The sequence below is a fragment of the Salvelinus namaycush genome, chromosome 28, assembly GCF_016432855.1.
Source record: "Salvelinus namaycush isolate Seneca chromosome 28, SaNama_1.0, whole genome shotgun sequence".
NCBI classification, from domain to species: Eukaryota; Metazoa; Chordata; class Actinopteri; order Salmoniformes; family Salmonidae; genus Salvelinus; species Salvelinus namaycush.
Window position 1 is genome coordinate 23,681,705 of NC_052334.1, and position 16,723 is coordinate 23,698,427.

Here is a 16,723-nt window from a genome sequence, read left to right on the forward strand (position 1 = left end):
AGGATGAGCCTGCAGGAAGGGTACCACATGAGGGAGGAGGATGTCTTCTCTGTAACGCAGCGTTGAGATTGCCTGCAATGACAATAAGCTCAGTCCGATGATGCTGTGACACACCGCCCCAGACCATGACTGACCCTCCACCTCCAAATCGATCCCGCTCCAGAGTACAGGCCTCGGTGTAACGCTCATTCCTTCGACGATAAACGAGAATCCGACCATCACCTCTGGTGAGACAAAACCGCGACTCGTCAGTGAAGAGCACTTTTTGCCAGTCCTGTCTGGTTCAGCGACGGTGGGTTTGTGCCCATAGGCGACATTGTTGCCGATGATGTCTGGTGAGGACCTGCCTTACAACAGGCCTACAAGCCCTCAGTCCAGTCTCTCTCAGCCTATTGCGGACAGTCTGAGCACTGATGGAGGGATTGTGCGTTCCTGGTGTAACTTGGGCAGTTGCTGTTGCCATCCTGTACCTGTCCCGCAGGTGTGATGTTCGGATATACTGATCCTGTGCAGGTGTTGTTACAAGTGTGTCTGCCAATGCGAGGACGATCAGCTGTCCGTCCTGTGTCCCTGTAGCGCTGTCTTAGGCGTCTCACAGTACAGACATTGCAATTTATTGCCCTGGCCACATCTGCAGTACTCATGCCTCCTTGCAGCATGCCTAAGGCACGTTCATGCAGATGAGCAGGAACCCTGGGCATCTTTCTTTTGGTGTTTTTGAGAGTCAGTAGAAAGGTCTCTTTAGTGTCCTAAGTTTTCATAACTATTACCTTAATTGCCTACCGTCTGTAAGCTGTTAGTGTCTTAACAACTGTTCCACTGGTGCATGTTCATCAATTGTTCATGGTTCATTGAACAAGCATGGGAAACAGTGTTAAAACCCTTTACAATGAAGATCTGTGAAGTTATTAGGATTTTTATGAATTGTCTTTGAATGACAGGGTCCTGAAAAAGGGGCGTTTCTTTTTTTGCTGAGTTTACATGGACAGGACCAGGCCATTCCAGAGTTGTGACCAACTGTTTGTTTGCTTGCTTTACCAACCTTGCTCGGGGTAGGGCTTTGTCCAAACAACGCCTCTTCCATTGGGTAGTGGAGGCTATCGCCAAGGCGTACAGTTGTCGGGGCTTGAGTATGATGGATCAGGTACATTACCGTGTACCACAACAGATTGGAAAATCGGGGCGTTTTGCAAGTGTCCCATAGTGAGATGTCCAACCGAGTCGACTGAAAGATAACTTTGGCTTACAATATGTAACCCTGGTTCTCTGAGACATCTCACCAGATTGCCCCTCTTGCGTGTAAGAGGTAGTTCTTAGAATTCTTTAAAATATATATATATATATTGAACCTTTATTTAACTAGGCAAGTCAGTTAATAACAAATTCTTATTTACAATAAGAGCCTACCGAGGAACAGTGAGTTAACTGCCTTGTTCAGGGGCAAAACGACAGATTTTTACCTTGTCAGCTCCGGGATTCAATCTTGCAACCTTCCGGTTACTAGTCCAACACTCGAACCACTAGGCTACCTGCCACCCCAGTACACCATAGTTGGTACACCATTGACATTTAAATGTAATTGAAATTTTAACTTCTAATTATTACCACAAAGATGGCTGCCGGTACTACCCACTGTCGAATGTCAACTTAAATGTTCATGTCTATTCTATTATCTATATTTCTATGATTTCAATAGGTTTCCTATGGAAGATTGACAATACAATTTAAAAACAACAGATATTCCCATTCAAGTTAACATTCTCTGATGTGTGGACCTCCAACCATCTTTGTGGTACCCTTTGAAAGTTGAAATGTCAATTTTATTCCCCTTTTATTACATTTATTAGCCAAAACATGGCACCCACCCTGTATTCAAGAGCATGTTGTGTCTCAACTGATGGCGGGCACAACACAAAAACCTAAGATCTAAAATAAGGTCTGAGCTACAACATATGAGAATTTACACGCTTTTAGAATTGACGTTTAAGGTAAAATTATATTTTTAATAAAAATCATTCTCAACCATTTATCTTTTCCAGTGATGAAGACATGGATGTCTCATGGTATGGTGTAGTCTGATTAATCAGGCTGTAATACACAAGTAATTGCTATATACAGCCTGAAACTAAAGCCTTTTTAAAAAAATTTTTTTATGTTCCTTACAATCCAGAATGTTGAATAAAATTACATTTAAACTTACTCTACCTGTAGTGTTTGTCCTTTTGAGACAAAATAGCCACAGGAAAGTATTGTTTACCAGCCTTTTTAGAGAGCTGGTAGGTTTGGCACCAAAGTAAAGTTAGTGCTCTCGTCAATAACTATTGAACCAATCATGCCATGATAATGAACATAGTATATTCTGAATCAGAGGATGGAGTATAACCGGCACCTTTATTGTGTGAATTGAATAATTATTTTTTATTCAACTTAAATATTTAGCAAATTACAATAAAATAAAGAAATGTGTGGATTGTTCTCCATCCTCCGCTGATTCAGATTATACAATTTCCACTGGCATGGCATGCTTAGTTCAATAGCTATTGATGAAAGAACTGAATACCCCATATAAAACTACATTTACCTAGGTGGCAAGCCAAACCTTATACTTACAGGCTCTCTAAAAAGTCAGGTAAACAATACTTTCCTGTGGATATTCTGTCTCAAATGTCGACCCACTGAAGGACCAACCACACAGACAACCGATATAAACTTACTCTATGTCACTTTTTTCAACATTATGGCTTGTGAGGAAACTTTCCAAGTTTTTGCAGTGCTTTGTTTCAAAATTGTGCATTACAGCCTAATTAATCAGACTAGGTATGGTGGGGTATGCAAAATAGGTCAACTTTGAACATCTTTATCTCTTGAATGTTTTGGCATTCAGGTCCAAAATGTCTCTTTCTAAGCAAATGTGTATGGAATGTTTCGTTTAACTCAAAGGGGGTGCTGTCAAAAAGTGATTGAATGCAAATAGATTTACCCTATACCAAGAATTGGTATCTAGCCTGATTTATTTATTTTGTCAGATGCATTCTCTCAGTGGGCTGAATTGCTACTGTATCAGATATATATTTGTTTAACTACAACAACAAAATTAATTCTGAGTCCGAGTCATATGACCGTTTGTTATAACTAGTTAGTTAACAAAAGCTGTAGGGTACAGTTCGAGATTGCAATGAAAGTTATTTATTTCTGTATTGAGCAATCTCGGCAATGCAGTTGATGACAATTTGCTTCGAGAAGCAGCCTTTCGTAATGCACAGCTTCAGTTATCTAAATGCCAGACTGAAAGAAACAACTTTATAGACGATAAGATAACACTAGCAGAGACAGCACTAGCATGTAGGCTAGCTAGCTACATACAGCTAGCCAAAGACAAGATACATGCATGCATTGCATCAACATCATTATTGTACTGTGGGAAAATAGCAAGCTATTTTCTACAATATATATGCTAATAACATCGATTACTGGCAGTAGCAGGATAATAAAATCACTAACTTACCTTAGGCTTGTAGAGCCACTTTCGAAACCGATTCATCGTTACCTCGCCACCTTACCCCTCCTTTGTCACCGACCGTTAACGTTATTCTACCTGTGCGAGACAGACTACTGAGACTAGCAAGCTAGCTACGTGGGAAATGTTGAATCCAATATGATATCCGAAATTGTAATTTAAAGAGTTCAAGTGTCTAACTAATTTCCTGAACATTTACGTTGCGTTTCTATGTCTACAAAATCTACGATTGGCTAGTGCCTCACTGCCACTTTTCAAGTCCAACAGGATAAAGCAATCATCCACGGATGGCTTCCATAGCTGTTCTCTCCCTCTGCTTGATGACAGTCACGTTGACAACATCGCCACCCACCTTCCCAGGGAAATGCTGCGTTCAAGACAACTGGGAACTCAAAAATGTCCGACTCTGAAACTCATTGTAGAAAGATGTCTATGGCGGGAGATCATTGCCTGTTCGAAAATGCAATGGTTACATAATAAATAGGATTGTAAAAATTATAAATGCGTTATTATATGTCAGTGTGCATGATTAATGCCACAATTAAATTGCTAAATTAAAATGAAACTAGAAAATGGTTAATTGAAAATGGTAAACAGAAAAAGACAAATGGTAAACAGAAAATCGTAAATGTAATTAAGCTTTTTCTTTTCTTTTCAATTTACATTTTCAAAGTGTATGCAAATTGCTTCTTGGAAGCGTGAAACAGGAGAGTAACGCCACATCCCCATGTAGTAGTACATCCTAGCCATGTCGGGCTCTCTGTACATAGATTTTAGACTTGACATTGTAATTACCATTTTCTGTTAACCATTTACATTTAGAATTTCCATTTCCAATTAGCCATGTTCGATTCATTTTAACATAGCAATTTTATTGTTCCATGAATAATGGCCACTGATATAAAAATATAAATGCATTTATTATTTTCACATTCCTATTTAAGCATTGTAGTTTCGAACTGGCACTGATAAGCCCACATAGATGTCTTAGTTACTTGGAAGCTATCAGAATCAACCAATAGGAATCCCTAACATAAAAAACATAGCAACTTTTTACTCGGAAGGGCCGACTTTCCGAGTTGTCTTGATGTCTTGAACGCGGCATTTTGGCTTGCACTACGTCACTATGGTGTACGTCATAATCATTGTTGATTCTGTCAAGCGAAAATAGATATTTTTTCTAAAATCTTGGTACATTATTTTCATTAAGTAGTTGGAACACATCACAAAAATGAACCTTTAATTGATGTCATAATGGTGTTTGTCACAATGTGAAAATAATCATGTTGTTGACCGCTGTTTTGTGTTACTTGGCAACGACCAAACATCGGAACTGTTTTGAAGCTACAAAAACACATTGCTAAAGACCTTCGATTATGAAGCAACTATTCGCCAACATTTTAGTCCTGCAAGGAATGCGTTGAGTTCTTTCAATATAGCTTTGCGACATCCATGGTAAGGGTCCAAGCATGGACACATTTTGCGTGTCAGAAAATGCCTCCAGCATCACTGATACGTTTATTAATAACCAGTAGATTATCATCTATGTGTCTGTCGTCTGTCATTGTGGTCAGGTAGCTACCTCAATCCAGCCACCCACCACATTCATTCATTGAGACGATTTTAATTTCCCCAATGCCATTCTGTCCCTACTTTGCTTATGCTCAGGTGAAGCAGAAGATGGCACAAGGCTATGCAACACTTATCAAGGAAGCCACTCTGCTCCTGGACAAGTTCAACGCAGACAAACAGTGTGTGGAGGAATTTACAGAGGATGTTTCAAAGGCCATCGAGGTAACTGTACCTAAATGGAGTAGTGTGTATGTATGGTTGTGATGGATTAATTAATTTCATGCCCTATTATAAGGCATAAAGTTATCACGTTATGGTAAGACCCAGATGCAGACAACGTCAAGTTAACAGTTTAATAAGCCAACAGGGACAGGCAAAAGACAGGTCAAGGACAATAATCCAGATAGGTGGGGCAAAGGTATTGGACGGCAGGCAGGAGTCAGTAATCCAGATACGTGGGGCTAAGGTACAGGACGGCAGGCAGAAAAGGTCAAACAGGAACAATCATGAGACAGGAACAGAGGGAAAACCGCTGGTAGGCTTGACGAAACAAAACGAACTGGCAACAGACAGAACACAGGTATAAATACACAGGGGTTAATGGGGAAGATGGGCGACACCTGGAGGGGGTGGAGACAATACCAAAGACAGGTGAAACAGATCAGGGTGTGACAGTAACCCCCCTCTCCTACCTGGGGGCATACCTGGTTGACCGGGGTGTCGGCATTGGAAATCTGCGATGAGGCCTGGGTCCAGGATGTCCCTGGTGGGGACCCAGCACCTCTCCTCCAGGCCATAACTCTCCCAGTCAACCAGGTACTGGAAATCCCTGCCCTGAGGTCAAACCTTCTGGAGACGCCTCACTGTGTATGCCAGTTGGCCGTCGATGAGACAGGGGAGAGGGGTGGGCCTGGAAACAGGAGACAAAGGGCTGTGAGACATGGGTTTAACTCTGGACACATGAAAGGTGGGGTGTATGTGAAGGGTACGGGGCAACAGAAGACGAACAGCAGAGGGGCTAATCATTTTAAAGATGGGAAACGGGCCGATAAACCAAGGGGGGGGGGGGTGCGGGATTCCACCCGGAGGGGATGATCCTGGGTGGATAACCATACCTTCTGCCCGAGACGATACCGGGAAGCCGGGGTCCAATGGCGATCCACTTGTCGTCAATACCTGGAGGTGGTCTTGAGGAGGGCCGACCGGGCTCTCCTCCAGGTACGACAACAGTAGTGGACAAACATCTGGGCAGAAGGTATGCCGATCTCTTCTTCCTGCTCGGGGAAGAGCAGGGAAGGGTGTTGCGGGCGTATTCCACCCACACAAGCTGCTGGCTCCAGGTGGTGGGGTGGCGACCAGGCAGCGCAGAGTAGTCTCTTCGGTCCTGGTTGGCTCGCTCCAACTGGCCATTGGACTGGAACCCAGAGGACAGGCTGGCCGATGACCCAATGAGGGTGCAGAACGCCTTCCAGAACGAGAACTGAGGCCCCCAGTCAGATACCATGTCCACGGGCAGTCCATTGATCCAGAAGATGTGCTGCACCATGAGCTGGGCCCTCTCCTGGGCTGAGGGTAGTTTGGGGAGAGGAATGAAGTGGGCGGCTTTGGAAAAGCGGTCGACCACAGTGAGTATGGCAGTGTTGCCCTCAGACAGGGGAGACCTGTGACGAAATTCAGGGATATGTGGGACCAGGAACGGTGAGGGACAGGCAATGGTTGCATAAGACCAGCCGGAGCTTGCCGAGGAGTCTTGTTCTGAGCACAGACCGTGCAGGCAGAGACAAATGCGGCGACACCCGGAACCATAGTAGGCCACCAAAAGCGTTGTCGCACAAAGGCCAGGGTCCGACGGGAGCCGGGGTGGCAGGCAAGCCTGGAGGAATGGGCCCACTCCAGGACCGCGGAGCGGACATCGTCAGGCACAAACATCTGGTTATCTGCCCCCCCCCAGGGTTTGACTGGGACCGCTGCGCCTCCCGGACCTGTTTCGCTATACCCCAGCTGAGTGCCTTCACCAGGCACGAGGTGGGAAAGATGGTCTCGGGCTCCGGGGTGGTTACCGTGGGGCTATAGTGGCGAGACAGGGCATCCGGCTTGACGTTCTTGGACCCCGGCCGATAGAGGGAAAAGTTGAACCGGGTAAACAGCCCATCTCGCTTGCCTGGAGTTGAGGTGCTTGGCAGTGCGGAGATACCCCAGGTTTTTTGTGGCCGGTCCACACATTGACAGATGTTCCGCCCCTTCCAGCCAGTGCCTCCATTCCTCCAACGCCATCTTCACTGCGAGAAGCTCACGATTCCCCACATAGTAGTTCCTCTCCGTGCCGTTGAGGCAGTGGGAGAAGAAGGCGCAGGGATGCAGCTTAAGGTCCATTGCAGAACGTTGGGACAGGACAGCCCCCACTCCAACATCCGAAGCATTTGCCTCCACCACAAACTGTCGGGAAGGGTCAGGATGAACCAAGATAGGAGCACTGGTGAAGTGGTTTTTGAGGTCCCGGAAAGCCCATTCAGCGGCAGAGGACCACGTAAACGGAACCTTGGTCGAGGTGAGTGCAGACAGGGGGGGAAGCCAAGGTGCTGTAACTCCGGCTAAAGCGGCGATAAAAGTTGACAAACCCAGGAACCGTTACAGCTGCACCCTAGACGTAGGCTGAGGCCAATCCACCACCGCTCTCACCTTCCCGGTATCCATCTGGACACTCCCAGCAGAGATGATGTAACCCAGAAAGGGGATGGTGGAGCGATGGAACTCGCAATTCTCGGCCTTTACAAACAGTTGATTCTCCAGAAGGCGTTGAAGAACCTGCCGGACATGGAGCATGTGTTCTTGGGGGGAGCGGGAGAAGACGAGGAGGTCATCAATGTCGACGAAGACGAACCGGTTCAAAATGTCACGGAGAACATCATTTACCAGAGCCTGGAACACAGCAGGGGTGTTGGTGAGGCCAAAAGACATGACCAGATACTCGTAGTGGCAGCTGGCCGTGTTGAAGGCGGTCTTCCACTCGTCTCAGTCTCGTATCTGCACCAGGTGGTAGGCGTTCCATAGATCCAGCTTGGAAAACACAGTGGCCCCCTGGAGCGGCTCGAAGGCTGAGGAAATTAGTGGTAACGGGTAACGGTTCTTCACAATAATGTCATTGAGTCCCCGGTAGTCAAAGCAAAGGGTCTTGTTCTTTTTCTCCACGAAGAAGAACCCTGCGCTGCCGGGAGGGGGACAGATAAATCCTGCAGCTAGGGAGTCCCCAATGTAGGTCTCCATAGCCTTGGTCTCCGGTCCCGACAGACCTCCCTAGCACCACACTGCCCCTGGGACAAGGTCAATCCCACAGTCATAGGGTCGGTGCGGCTGAAGCGAAGTGGCCCTGGCCTTGCTGAACACCTCCCTGTTCAGCAAGGTACTCCGCGGGGATGGCGGAGAGGTCCAGGGCAACTTCCGTGCCCCCAGGAAGACGTCCTGGGGCAGGTTGCGCTGACTTCAGACAATGGGCGTAGCAGAACAGACTCCAGCCCATGATGGCACCCGTAGACAAGTTGTTGAGGGGATTGTGTGGCCGGAGCATCCCAAAACCACGGGAATCTGAGGAGACTTGATGAGCAGAAATTGAATAGTCTCGCTGTGATTCCCTGACACCCGTAGGTTGATGGGAGTGGTATGAGTGACCCGGCCTATAGAGTGGCCATCTAGCGCTCTATCATCCATGGGAATGGAGAGGGGCTGAGGACCCGGAGAGATTTAGACTGGTTTCCCCACAGCAGAATGGCATGAAAAGGGGTGCGAGCAAGGGAAGCAGAAAAGTTCTCCATATGGCCCGCCAGTGTACTCGCTGGCGGGCCAGGTGGAATCCCTGGATGTGCGAGCGAAGTCGAATTTCCTCTCCCTCCGTTGTTCATCAATGCAGCTGGTCAACGCGATGAGGGAATCAAGATCCGTAGGTAACTCCCGAGCAGCAAGCCCGTCCTTGATCTCCTCTGAGATGCCGTGCAGGAACATATCGAACAGCGCTTCCTGGTTCCAAGCACTCTCCGCTGCCAACGTGCGGAAATCCACTGCATAGTCTGCCACACTGCGGGAGCTCTGCCGAAGCTGGATTAGCTTCCTCAAGCTTCTCTCCCAGAGAGCAGGGCATCAAATACTGTCACCTCTCCTACGAACCCCTTCAAACTAACACATACGGCCAGCTGTTGTTCCCATACATCAGTAGCCCAGGTGAAAGCCCTCCCGAACATCAGCGCGATGAGGTAGGCTATCTTGGAGCGATCCGAGGGGAAGGAGGAGGGCTGAAGCTCGAAGACGAGGGCACACTGAGCTAGAAATGCCCGACAGGTGCTCGGCTCTCCATTGAAATGTTCCAGGGGAGGTAAGCGGGGCTCCCGAGAAGGCAGAGTGACGGCGCTGCTAGCAGCTGTTTTACTGAGGGGCTGTGTGATTATCACCGTGGTAGGCTGCCTCCCAGACAACCCGCGGAATTGCTCCAGAAAAATGTCCAACGCCCGCTCATGGCGTTCAGCCATCGTTTGGACCCCTCCATAAGGCCACGAAGTAATTCCTCGTGTCTAATGATAGTGGCTCCTTGGGAGGAGATGGTGTTGCGTAGCTGGCCCGGGTCTGCTGGGTCAGTCATGGCCAGTTCGTACTATCACGTTTCAAGGTAAGACCCAGATGCAGACAACGTCAAACTAACAACAGTTTAATAATCCAACAGGGGCAGGCAAAAGACAGGTCAAGGAAAGGCAGGGGTCAATAATCCAGATAGGTGGGGCAAAGGTACCGGACAGCAGGCAGGCTCAGGGCAGGCAGAAAAGGTAAAACCGGGAAAACTAGAGGACATGAACAGAGGGAAAACCACTGGTAGGCTTGACTTAACAAAACAAACTGGCAACAGACAAACAGAGAACACAGGTATAAATACACAGGGGATAATGGGGAAGATGGGCGACACCTGGAGGGGGGTGGAGACAATCACAAAGACAGGTGAAACAGATCAGGGTGTGACAAAAGCATGATTTTAAAGATAGGGAAAGGAGATCATTGATCCAATTAATGGTCAGACCAGAGCCATATACTGTATATCCATACCGTACTACCGCTTCGGTATTACAAACATTTCAGATAACAGTTTGTCTTTCTTACCACCAGAACCTGGATGCCTTGGATAAGAAGTTTATACTGGATATAATTTCTGGATGCATTGAGCAAAAAAAGTTATTGGATGTTGTCATCAACGTCTTTTATGCTCAGAGTGGGAAATACTTACTGAAGGCTGATCGTAACCAGTTAGCCAGTAAGTTCATCACATCATTTCAAGCATACATTATTTTGAATAACTTCAGAATTCTAGATAATGTTGATTTTGTTGTTTTAAATTTATGAATGAATAGTGATTCAATTGTAATGCTGGAGGGGTGGGCGGGGGGCTTTGTTTTCAAAAACATGATCTGGCCATTTGTCTCTTCTATGTTTGCTATATTTGTGTTCCACAGTAATATGTTACTTCAGCATGTTCCTCATTGATGACCTTGGACTGGAGTGCTTCAGCAAGGTTGTCAACTCTTTGGACATAAAAAAGATGCACAAAGTGAGAAACGTACATTTTCTGTGATCTAATGGCACTTAGGAATTTAGGATGCAACAACAATGCAATTTTTTGGGTTAATGTTAATGTTATGGCTCATGAAAGAAATCAACTTTCTCTGCCAATCCAGTCACTCACCCTCATATAGAGGAGGTTATCTGTGTGGTAGTTTTGGGGTCATGAGGTTTGAGTGTCAAAAATGTTAGCCTATTAAAGGCCCAGTGCAGTCAAAAACGTGATTTTTGTATATATTTCCACACTATAAGGTTGGAATAATATTGTGAAAATGATGATAATACCCTTTTAGTGTAAGAGCTGTTTGAAAACACCGGCAGAAATATCAGTCTGTTTTGGTGGGATAAAGTTGTGGCGACATCGTGGTGACATCACCAGGCAGTAAATTAGCTAATAGAACAATAAGAAAGAGAGTTCCAAACCTCTCTACCGATAACAGCTAGTTTTCCGTTTTCCCAACCCTACTCAGACCACTCCCGACGAGCCTAGCAAAATTTGAGCTTGAGAAATTGCTAAGAAGCTATTTTTGTTTCTTTTTGACCATTTTTAATTTAAAACAATACAGTAAGGTACTTAATTGTTACCCAGAAATGATTTGATATTGAGATAAAAACGGCTGCATTGGACGTTTAATGTAATGAAACCGTACTTGGACTGTGAATGACAGTATAAATTATGGTTTGGCAGTTCCTGAGTTTCTTCTTCAACATCACAAACCTCAGTACCTGGATCCAGGGGGAGTGGAGTCAGATCTATGATGCTGCCTATGTGGAGAGGAACTGGATTGCCCCGCTACTAAGGTGCAGCACTGTAAAGACATTTATGTTATACCTAAATACATTGAATCACCACTTATTCTGTATTGTTTTGTTGTCTTTATGATGTGTTGTTGCTGTCTTGCTCTTTGCCGTCTCTTTTTCTAATAGCTACAGTTTTCACCCACTAGGTGGCGCCCTGAGATTGAGATTCTGATGGCTCAGCTTGCATCCAGAATGTCTAGAGGGAGTCAGTTTAAAAAAGCCACCAAGAAAAACACTGAGCCCCACGAATTTTCACTTACCAAATCCAAAGCTCGCCCTCTCCCTGCACTTGAGCCCATCCCCCTGCAGGAGAAACACCAGCTGGTCAGTTTCAAGTTTCAGTTTTACCAGAGGCTCCTACATGAAAAAATACTACAGTTTACGATAGAATACTACAGTTTACTATAGAATACTACAGTATTTACTATAAATATATGTATAACGTAGAATACTATACTACACACTAGTATACCTTGATCATGTGTAGTACTTACTACAATATACTACAGCATTCTATAGAACACAGTATTATCCAGAGAAAGAAAACTGTAGTAAATACTACAGTAATGTCCACAAAAACACTGCAGTCTGCAAAAGCACTACACTTTATTAAACTATTTATTTTTATTTTTATTTAACCTTTATTTAACTAGGCATGTCAGTTTAGAACAAATACTTATTTACAATGATGGCCTACCAAAAGGCAAAAGGCCTCCTGCGGGGACGGGGGCTAGGATTAAAAATTAATTCAAATAAAATATAGGACAAAACACACATCACGACAAGAAAGACAACACAACACTACATAAAGAGAGACCTAAGATAACAACATAGCATGGCAGCAACACATGACAACACAGCATGGTAGCAACACAACATGACAACAACATGGTAGCAACAACATGGCAGCAGCACAACATGGCAGCAGCACAAAACATGGTACACATTTTTTTTGGCACAGTCAACAGCACAAAGGTCAAGAAGGTAGAGACAACAATACATCACGCAAAGCAGCCACAACTGTCAGTAACAGTGTCCATGATTGAGTCTTTGAATGAAGAGATTGAGATAAAACTGTCCAGTTTGAGTGTTTGTTGCAGCTCGTTCCGGTCGCTAGCTGCAGCGAACTGAAAAGTCGAGCAACCCAGGGATGTGTGTGCTTTGGGGACCTTAAACAGAATGTGACTGGCAGAACAGGTGTACTGTAGTAAATACTACAGTATTTAGTTTGCATATACCCTGCCCATTCCCTTCCCCCATATCCCAATTTGTGCCACCCATAAGCGATAAACCTACATGCCAAGTATAGACCGTATTTAAAAAAAAATATATATATTTCACCTTTATTTAACCAGATAAGCTAGTTGAGAACAAGTTCTCTTTTACAACTGCGACCTGGCCAAGATAAAGCAAAGCAGTGCGACAGAAACAACAACACAGTTACACATAGAATAAACAAGCGTACAGTCAATAACACAATAGGAAAAAAAGAAAGTCTATATACGGTGTGTGTAAATGGCATGAGGAGGTAAGGCAATAAATAGGCCATAGTAGCAAAGTAATTACAATTTAGCAGATTAACACTGGAGTGATAGATGAGCAGATGATGATGAGCAGATGATGGTGTGTAAGTAGTGATACTGGTGATATATATTGTGTTCAATACAGGAAATATAATTTATTTTACATTTATTTAACTAAGCAAGTCAGTTAAGAACAAATTCTTATTTACAATGGCGGCCTAGGAACAGTGGGTTAACTGCCTTGTTCAGGGGTAGATCGACAGATTTTTAACATGTCAGCTCGGGGATTCGATCATAGCTACCTTTCAGTTACTGGCCCAACGCCCAACCACTAGGCTACCTGCCGCCCCAGAAGAGCTGAACTATCTGTTCAGATCCCAGTCCTACCTACAGATTCTGGAAAATTTGCTCTTTTAGTATTTCTCCAGTAGGTTTCCTCAAGGTAAAAGCCCCCACTTCTATATTAAAGATAATAAAACAAAACCCCTAAAATACTACAGTACTACAGTAATGTCTGCAAAAACACTACAGTAAATACTACAGTATATTAAAGTCTGCAAAAACGCTACAGTAAATACTACAGTATACTACAATCTGCAAAAAGACTACATTAATTACTATAGTATATACTACAGTTTTCTTTTACTGCAGTATTTATACTATAGTTAACGGTAAATACTGTAGTATACTACAGTAAATACTACAGTATTCACTCTACCACAAAAACACTACAGTGAATACTACAGTAAAGCCTGCAAAACACTACAGTGAATACTATAGTATTTATGCCATAGTATACTACAGTATTTTTTTATGTGCGCTACCACTGTACAATAGTGCTTTTTTTTATTTGGAAACATTGAAATCTCAGGTCCAAAGTCAGAACCTTATTGACACAATATCATAGTAGATAGGCTATTCTATTTTTATAACCTTCATAGTGACCGCTGCTTATTGTTTCATAGGTACCAACCAGCACCTACAGAGTTCCAAAAGAGAAGCAGGTCATGGAGGTGGTAAAACAGAGGAACCGTCAGAAGGCAGAGGTATGTTGTGTCTGGTATCTTATTTTAACACCTAGTTTTCTCCTGCACTCCTACATGCAATAAACCCCGGTTTTCTTTTCCACCCACAGAAAGTTCTGTATGAGGCCAACACTCAACAGTTCAAGTGTGCAAACCCACAAAAGTCTGAGCGCACCAAGGTAGGTGAATGTTCCACGTAAGAGATTTTAAAATACATTTTCTTGCTTCAAGGTTTTTTTTCTTCTATATGGGTATCCTGTTTCCATCCAGCTGAATCATACTGTACTGTGATTTACAGAGTGTCATGTCCCAGATTGTACGAAGCCATGACTCCCAACTCAAGTTTGATTCACTCCACACCTCTGGAACCCCAGCCACCCATAGGGTAGCTCTCACATGATACAGAAATCATATACAGTAACTGACAGACACACTTGTCTATGTGCGTGTGTCTATACCCATGTGTATTTCTATATTTCCACCAGCCTAACAACCTGCCCATCAGGCTCAACACCACGGCCATCCTGCGGGAGGGGGCTCTGTATAACCGTCAGGTGGAGGAGGAACTACGCAGGTACGACACAATATAATCCCTGCATCTGTGCCTCCTATATCAGTTGTGCCACTATACTTCAGGAATTAATCACTATGCCGACTGTATAGTTGACATATTTGACATAGAAAACTAGCTGCGCTAGTGTGACACTTATGACGGCAGCTAGAGTGGAGAGGTTTAATAATGTGTGCTGGGTGTGTTACGGTAACACAGGATGGAACAACTTGTGGAGGGGGCGGGCGAGCCCTCCTCGTTCCTGCAGTGGCAGAAGGAGATGCGGGAGTGTGATCTCCAGGAAGAGCTGGCCCAGGTGGAGCGTCGCCGTCTGGAGGGTCGTATCCGCTACGAGGAGGCTGCTCTCCCCCGCACTCGCATCATGGAGCGCAACCAGAAGACTGCACTGCTAAAGAAGGAAGAGGTGTGTGTTATTAGAATTAATTATTAATGTGTTCATAGTGTTATTCAGTTTTGGAATCATTGAATCGTTGAGAAAGGGTAATTGGCTATATTAAGTGTTCCTGTCTTTGTGAGTCTCTTTGATGGAGCCTGTCCTGTTTATGATTGTTGGCAGACTGCCAAGCTGATGCAAAGATACGCAAACAAGCGGTTGCAGGAGGAGAAAGAGATGAGAGACCTGGTGCAACAGGTGGCAGATGGACACAAAAACTCTAAAGCAGCTAAAGTGAAGTTGCAGGAGTTCAAACAGCGAATAGGTGACTAAACTATAGCATTACATCACCCCCTGTTCCCACATTTTTATTTATTTTATTTTACCTTTATTTAACTAGGGATGAGAAATGTACCCTTTCTCAATTACACCTGCTTTGGTGTTGTGGTGCAGCAGACGGTGCTTGGCGAATTGGGGTCTCATTTCTGTGTGCTTTTGTGTACGTTTGCATTCCAGTAAAGGAAGTGTCGGAGCAGAGTGGGGAACTCCTTCGTCAGGCCCTGGAGGAAGCGCAGGCAGAGCTGAGCAGGAAGTTTGAGATTATCTGTCAGATCCGGGCCATTGAGTCTGTCCCCCTCATCAGGCACAAGTTTGTGGATGAAACAGAGGTGAGCAGGGGAATGGATCTTGCCAACATAATAGAGTATAAGTATATTTTGCTGGGTTCTGTCAGGAGAAGGTTGACTTTTATGATGAACAATATACTCTATTCTGACCTCTCCCTGTCAAAGACAGCGGGACATGACCTGCTTGGGGAGATGTCCCTGGCTGAGCTGCGGGAGCGTCTGGCCATGCTGAGGGATGCAGAGCAGAGAGAGCATCAGGACAGGAGGGGGCACATTCTGGAGGACAAGAAGAGCAGGGAGCAGCTTTTGCTGGAGCAGCTGGACACCATCGCCCTCCACAGGACAGCCCTGGGACAGGCTGCTGCACGCAGGTCAGAGCAACTAAGACACTCGCATGCCTGGCTTGCACACAGAAGGCATGTCTGAGATGTACAGTATCCTAATGTGCATATGGTGTGAGGCAGGCAGGAGGAGAAGAGAGCAAGGCGGGAGCTGCAGCAGAGAGTAGCCGAGGACGAGAGGGTGGTGGCTTTGCAGAGAAGGCTGGACGAGAGGCAGCAGGAGCACCAGAGGCTGAAGCAGCGCGAGAAAACCAAAGCTAAGATTAGTGAGCAATCTGCCACTCATGCCCTCAAGAGCTGGAATCACAGGAAGGTAAGCATAAACAGAAATAGAAATATTCCAAGCTGTGTTTTGGATTTGCTAGAAGATGTTCAATAACCAGCTTATCACGCTCTCATCCCAATCATGTGTGTGTGTGTGTGAGCAGCAAAAACTGGAGGAACAACACTGGGCAGATTTGGAGCAAAGATTGGAGCGTCAGGTCCAGCAGGAAGCTCCTAACACTCTCTCCCAGAAGAAAAATACTCAAGGCCTAGACATCAACCTCTGAATGTCATTCTCCTAGCATAAGGACCATATTGCATGTTTGTTCCAAGTCTTTGAGAAGCCCTAATTTCATATAACAAGTACAACATGCATTTTGTATTTACTTTTGTTAAGGCTACTACTGCTACTCTTATCAAGAGGATGTCAGCATGTAAAGTTGAAAACAAAAAATATTTTGTTGTGCTCTTATGCCACTGTATAATTTAAAGTGAACCCAAATCTTTGAACTATGTGT

General features: G+C 44.9%; 2 protein-coding genes and 1 non-coding gene across 3 annotated transcripts in view; 2 read left to right on the forward strand and 1 right to left on the reverse strand.

Annotated features, from left to right (window-relative positions):
• LOC120023652 (lateral signaling target protein 2 homolog) overlaps positions 1–3,827 on the reverse strand; it is a 67,197-nt gene extending 63,370 nt beyond the window's left edge. The window contains exon 1 of the mRNA XM_038967701.1: positions 3,506–3,827. Within this exon, the coding sequence (XP_038823629.1) occupies positions 3,506–3,541 (36 nt within the window). The 5' untranslated portion in view covers positions 3,542–3,827. The remainder of the gene's footprint in view (positions 1–3,505) is intronic.
• Positions 3,828–7,834: 4,007 nt separating this feature from the next.
• On the forward strand, positions 7,835–16,686 carry cfap99 (cilia and flagella associated protein 99). Its single transcript, XM_038967313.1, has 14 exons — positions 7,835–8,059; positions 10,232–10,376; positions 10,576–10,670; positions 11,370–11,482; positions 11,629–11,806; positions 13,971–14,051; positions 14,141–14,209; positions 14,459–14,604; positions 14,800–15,004; positions 15,158–15,299; positions 15,491–15,642; positions 15,766–15,971; positions 16,065–16,254; positions 16,370–16,686. The coding sequence occupies exons 1-14, from the start codon at positions 7,835–7,837 to the stop codon at positions 16,490–16,492; spliced, it is 2,070 nt and encodes a 689-aa protein (XP_038823241.1). The 3' UTR covers positions 16,493–16,686.
• Positions 13,405–13,459, forward strand: LOC120023866. The gene has a single exon (XR_005472784.1). It is a non-coding gene; the product is annotated as a U7 small nuclear RNA (small nuclear RNA).
• Positions 16,687–16,723: the final 37 nt, after the last annotated feature.

Coding starts and splice junctions, on each gene's coding strand:
- cfap99 (XM_038967313.1), top strand. CDS start 7,835: ATGGAACTCGCAATTCTCGGCCTTTACAAACAGTTGATTCTCCAGAAG. Junction 15,005..15,157: donor CACTGCTAAAGAAGGAAGAG/GTGTGTGTTATT, acceptor GATTGTTGGCAG/ACTGCCAAGCTGATGCAAAG. Junction 15,643..15,765: donor AGTTTGTGGATGAAACAGAG/GTGAGCAGGGGA, acceptor TCCCTGTCAAAG/ACAGCGGGACATGACCTGCT.